Source organism: Acanthisitta chloris, unplaced genomic scaffold (assembly GCF_000695815.1).
Source record: "Acanthisitta chloris isolate BGI_N310 unplaced genomic scaffold, ASM69581v1 scaffold3839, whole genome shotgun sequence".
In the NCBI taxonomy this organism is placed as follows: domain Eukaryota; kingdom Metazoa; phylum Chordata; class Aves; order Passeriformes; family Acanthisittidae; genus Acanthisitta; species Acanthisitta chloris.
Window position 1 is genome coordinate 15,652 of NW_008692979.1, and position 5,848 is coordinate 21,499.

The 5,848-nt window shown below is 44.8% G+C and overlaps 1 protein-coding gene across 1 annotated transcript in view; it reads left to right on the forward strand.

Moving 5' to 3' along the window:
• Window positions 1–5,848, forward strand: part of KLHL3 (kelch-like family member 3) — a 37,007-nt gene that overhangs the window by 8,379 nt on the left and 22,780 nt on the right. Inside the window, exon 3 of the mRNA XM_009082881.1 lies at window positions 350–471. Within this exon, the coding sequence (XP_009081129.1) occupies window positions 350–471 (122 nt within the window). The remainder of the gene's footprint in view (window positions 1–349; window positions 472–5,848) is intronic.

The following is a 5,848-nucleotide window of genomic DNA, read 5'->3' on the forward strand; positions in this document are numbered from 1 at the left end:
CTTCCTAAGACTTGTCCACAGTTTCTTTGAGTCTGGACATGGTTGAGGGACATACTGCTGGTTTTTTTAAATATATATTTGAATGTAGGTGAACAATGGTATGTTTTCTGTCAAAAAGTTGAGCTTGTTGGCCTTTATTGACTTACTTTATTTTACCCTAGTCTCTTCAAATGTTGAGTTGTTTCTTAGATGGCATTAAGAGGCTCCTGGGAATCTCACTGGTTGTCCTTCACTGGTCAGGGATAGTGCCCTGCAGTCTTGTAGTCAGATACCAGGAGAACGTAGTGGATGTGTGGGGAGCAAGGTTCTGCAAAGCAAACTCTAACTGTTCTTTTGAAACGAATTTCAGGAGACATGTCTGAAAGTAAAGCCAAGAAGATTGAGATAAAAGACGTTGATGGGCAGACCCTGAGGAAGCTGATTGATTACATCTACACCGCTGAGATTGAGGTCACGGAAGAGAATGTGCAGGTAGGTCTGGTTCAGCAACTCCCGTGGAGAACCGAATTAAAAGCTTCAAACTCACAGGCACAGGTCCTTTGGGGGTGAGGGATCTCCTCAGGCTGCAGAAAGTAAAAGGTTGAGCTTGAAAAGAGCTACTTGCAGCCTCTGTTTGGTCTTGAGGCACTTTATTGCTTTCCCTGCGCTTAAGTCATGTTGCATTTAGCTTTTGTGTTGAGCTCCTCTAACGAGAGCAGGCATTGCCTTCCAAGAAGCTGTGCTGACTTGTGGGTCAGTCTGTCGAAGGTCAGAATAGACTCAAACAAGCAGCAAGTCATACATTTTAAGGCCATGGCAGAGGAATATGGCTGTTAGTTTTTAAATTCTTCTGTGTAGTTTGAGTTGTTTGGCAGAGCTTTGAGTGCAATATATTGTTCAAATGAGGATATTCTTCCTTTCTTGTGTGTGCCTGCGCTCTGCCTTGAATTTCTTTGAGTAAATATTTGTCCAGAAGTGAAAAGAGTAATTGAAAGGCAGCCTACAGATAAAACAGGGTGGTCAGGAGGAGAGTGTTTTGCCATGTCACGTGGGCATGGCTGCTGGTCAAGTTCATTCTTTTTTGACTCTGCTTATATTTGTGGTAAAAAAAAGGCTCTGCACTTAGCCACCTATTTCTGGGAGGGATGCTGGGAGCTCATGTGTGGACGTGCTCTTTGGTTGGTCTCCTTTTTGGTTTGCAAGTGGCAGTTTGTGTGTTGTCTTCCTCTCTGTGACTTGGATGTTGGTCAGAGTATCAAGTCTGTGTCCATGATGCTGGAGAGGAAGGGAGGCAGTGCTGCTGCGTGTTGACCTAATTAACATGGCAAAATTAGAAGAGTTCTGCTTGACATGAGTCTCTTGCTGGGAGCTCTTCCGCTCCAGTCCCTCAGAGAGGGTGCAGGTTCTTGCTCACTTGTTGCTCCTCCCACAGGTACTTGGACAAAACCCTTAGCTATGCTCACTTTGCAGTCTAACCCTTTGCAATCCCTTACAAACTAAGTCTGTGAAGGGCTTTTCTTGCCCCTTCTTCCCTGCAGTTTTACAAACTTGACTTTTTGGTGTGCTCTCCACCTAGCAGTTGTCACATTGGTAGGAGTGTGGAGCCTGGTTGCCCCGTGGTGAGGCTGAGGACTATCAGTGTGAAGACCTTCAAGCCATTACAGCAAAGAAGCTGAGACTCAAACCCAGCTGTGAGTGGCTTGGACTGGCTGTGTGACCCACACTTGGGCACTGCATATAGGTCATCAAGAGCTGAGATACAACATTACTCAGTCCCCACTGAGTGGGTGAAACTATTTGGACCTTTGGGATCTTCCATTGCTGGAGGAAAAATGCCATTTAACACTTGTAGGCTGGTCCCTTTTTCTGTGGGGAAAAATATGAAGACTCCATGCATGTGCTTTCTGAAATGTGTGCTTTCCTGCCATGCTGCTGGTTGTTAGGTGGCCCAGAAACACCCACTCAGCACGTGGGACGTGAGGAGCTCAGAATACCATCTGCTGTGCCTTGCTGCCCAGTCAGCCTGTCTTGAATGGAGTTTGGGAAGTGACTGTGCCTGCTCTGGCTGTGTTCCCAGGAGAGCATTTAGATGCTCCAGTACAGCTGCACCTGGGTGTAAGCAGTGGTGTGGGAGTGGAGCAGGCTGGAAAGCTGTCCTGCTCCACCTTGGTAGGCTGAGTAGGGTATTTCAAGGTCTGTGAAAAGTCCAGGTGTTACCTTTTCTGGGTGTCATTTTTTAGTAAACTTAACCTTGCCTTCTGTGGCCCAGGGATTACAAGGAGTTAAGGCAAGATCCCTGTCTATATTTTAGCTTTTGTCTCTCAAACAAGAGAGAGAAAAAAAAAAGTAAGTTTCGTATACTAAGGTTTGGGCTTTGTGTTTTTTCCCAGTCTAGTAAATGAGGTCATTTTACTGCAGGATTTATTTAAATAACCAATCTGTGAGTAACTCTTTAGGCTTAGAGGTAAATTAATTCATGGAAGCTAAGAAATGAAGCTGATCTACTGCAAGATTAACTGGCTAGTTTAAATTTTATTATGTGCTGAAAGTGTCTGTGCTGAAATGTTTTATGGGATTTAATACAATTTTGTGATGAAACCAATAGAAAGAGAAATTTCCATCCTGTCTCTGGGTGCTTTACTCTGAACAGAATGCCATTAGCAGCTTAGTATTCACCTGCAGCCACAAGAAGAAAAGTTTATAGAAATGAATATTCTGTGATTTGTTGGAAAGTTTCACATCAGTGAAGGCCAGAAACATGAACAAAAATATAATTAAGCTTCTTGCAGTTGCTGGTTTGGATTGACAGTGTCAATCTCAGGAGGAAGTGAGCAGGTTTGGTCCTTTGCATCTCCACATCCTCCACATTTCAGCAATGTACTTTGCAGCCTTGCTTGAGCACAGTGAGACACTGTCTTTTCCCAGGAGGTACCTCCCAATGTCTCCTATTGCCCTGTCGTGTGCTCTGACTCTCTAGCAGGGCAAAGATGCTTTTTTAAAGGAGTTTTTCAGACTTCCTCAGTAACTGGAAGAAGCAATTTCTGGGGAGAGGTGCCAGGTAATTTCATTGTAGAGACTACAAAAAAAGAAGATTGCTCAATGGCATTAACTGAGTAGATGCAGCCAAGCTACCAAACTTGTGAATAAATGAAAAGACACTATCTTGTCAGTGAGCAAAATAAGATGAGAGCAGAATAGAAATGAAGCAAAAGATGAGCAGCAAAGGTACCATGGAGTGCAGGAATGAATGTTCCCAAGTGTGCTGGAATGCTGAGCAGTGCCCAGCACTCCACAACAAGAAGCCTATTTATGTTTTTTTTTGTTGTTTCTTTTCTAAGAGAAACCTGTATTTTTTTGTCCTTATAGGCTGTTATGGGCTTGGGGAGTGAGATTCTCTTCTTTGTGCATGTATTTCTGTAGCTGATTGTGCAGTGAAATGACACAGTGTTTTTTTGTATGTAAGGAAGGATATGTGTACAAGGGGCCAAGTCTGTACAGTCAGTTCCAGTCATCATCTACATAGGGAGTTACTGGTGGGAGTTCATCCAATTTTTCCTCAACATTATGTCCCAAATGTGCAGGTAATGAGCATTTTCAGTCCACCCTTGCTCCATGAAGGAGAGCACTGAGCCCATGTGAAGAGAATACTCTCTTCTAATCCTGCTGGGGGGACGTGGATGAGAATTGCCCCAACAAATGCAATCCTGCTTTATCTATTGGAACTTCATTCTTAGAGTGAGATTTCAAGGCAGTGTAGGTGCAGCAGTAGGAGGACTCAGGAATGATGGATGATAGAGGCTTCTGTGCTGAGCAGTGTTTTACCTCTGAACATGCATTTGGGATTTAACCTCCCACTTGTTTGAAAGGCATGGAGCAGAGAAAGAATTCAGTCATGTTGTAGTTTGAGGAAAATCCAGCCTGGTATTTCTGTCCCCACCACCTGCTGTTGTTTCTCTCCTCTTGCACCCCACATCAAGGTTGGTTGTAAAGATTCATATGCCTTTCAAAAAGATCTCATTCATTGGAAGGCAGAGCTTGTTACATTTATTTAGAAGGCAGTTGTGCCATGCAGTTTTTGTAGGAGGGAAAACTAAAGTGAGTGGCTTGGGGAAGTTCATAGGTGCTCACGTGCAGCCCTGTTTGGCTCCAGTGAAAACATACACGTCAGCTCAGGGCCTGCTGCTCCTTACCTGTGCAGAATAGCTGGTGGTTTTAACATATCAATTCCTTGAATTTTTCAGTTAGGTCTTGATATTGCAGCTGAAGTGGCTCTATTGCTATTTGCTTTCCAACACTCATATCAAACCTGCCAGCTCAGAGTGATGGGAGCAAAGTCCAGCAATGGAGAAGCTCAGCATGGTGTCCTTGAGCAGAACTGAATGAAGAGGAGATCTGGGAGGAGGTTTTCTGTTCTTTTAGGCAGTCCAGTGAAGACACCTGGACCTCTAGACAGTGAATACTGTCCCTCTTGTGTGTCTCAGCCATCCTTACCCATGGCACTTCATTACTTGCAGGCAGCCTGAAACTGCCCTCCTAATTGGGAAAGTCATTACCATTCACATTGTAATGATTCCCAGGGAAAAGTCATGATTAACCTGATTTGACAATTAAATACTTATGAATGATGTGCAGCATTACCACATGTGTGAGGTGTCCTTGTATACTGCCACAGTTTGAGATATGGCTCATAAAGAGAAAGGATGGAATCTGAAATCAGCTGTCTGGAGGAAATAGATATTGAAACTGTCAGCTTTGCAGGCATGGCAATTGTCATAAAAAATTACTTGAGAAAAGAGGCAAAAAGCTTTGCTAGGAGCTGTAGTATTTCCTTTTCATAAGTGTGCTTCTGCACCTCAGCTTTCCCTAAGGGCTTAGGCGTTCACAGCAAGGAAGGAGAGTTCTGCAGCAGATGCAGTTTTGATGATAAAGGGGTGATAAGTGGCTCAGTTCATCACCTTTCCCCTGTTCACTCCAAAAGCTGCAACTGTAGTAGGCGCAAGTCCAGGGCGAGACAGAGTGCATTTCAGCAATAAATCAGGGCTGTCTTTCTCCCAGGAGCCAAAGCTCCTTGCCTTGCATCATCCTGGAATGCTGGAGAGCCCTGGTCCATGACAGGGCTGACTCCTCTGGGATATTACAGCAGCTGGGTTGGGGGCCCTTTCTTACACCTACATAAAGTCTTTTAAATTGGCTTGGCCTAAGGAGAAACGTGTGGATGTGGCACCAGAGGACTGTTGTGCCTGATGTGTCTCTGCATTTTTGTTTGACTGTATAACCAAGGGGCAGTGTGTCTGCTCTGTGCAGTGAAGTTGGAGAGGGTGGATCAGGAGGGAAGTTGCCAGCTACTACCCTGTTTTCTCTCTCACCTCTGTGTCCCTTGTCCTTCTCATGCCTGCTCCTGGAGAGGTTTTGTGGCTCTCTGATCCCATCACACATGCTTCCACCTGAGCTGTTTCACCCCAGGTGGAGTGTTTAAGTGGAAGCACTGTTGTTCACCCACTGCTGCCTGGGAGCATTTGGGGACTGATTGCCTTCCTTGCATTCAAAAGCCATATTACACTCATGTGGTCTTAATCTCCACTACTTGTGCAGTTTTGAGCAGTTCATTTAAAACTAACTATTTAACCTGCCTTGCAAACACAAAACCTGTTTGTTTCTGTGGTCACAGGTTCCCCTGGGAGGGAGCCTGGGAGCTGTCTCCCTGTTTGGACAGATGTGTAGTCCCAGCAGTGGCCCTGGATGTGCAGCTAAGGATTACAGCCAGTACTCTTATTTGGCTTCCAATTTGACTGAATTGTCAAAGCTGCTTATAAGCTTTAATGGACCCCCTGCCTTGGGAAAATGCTCCTTTCCCAGTTTTGCAGAGCAG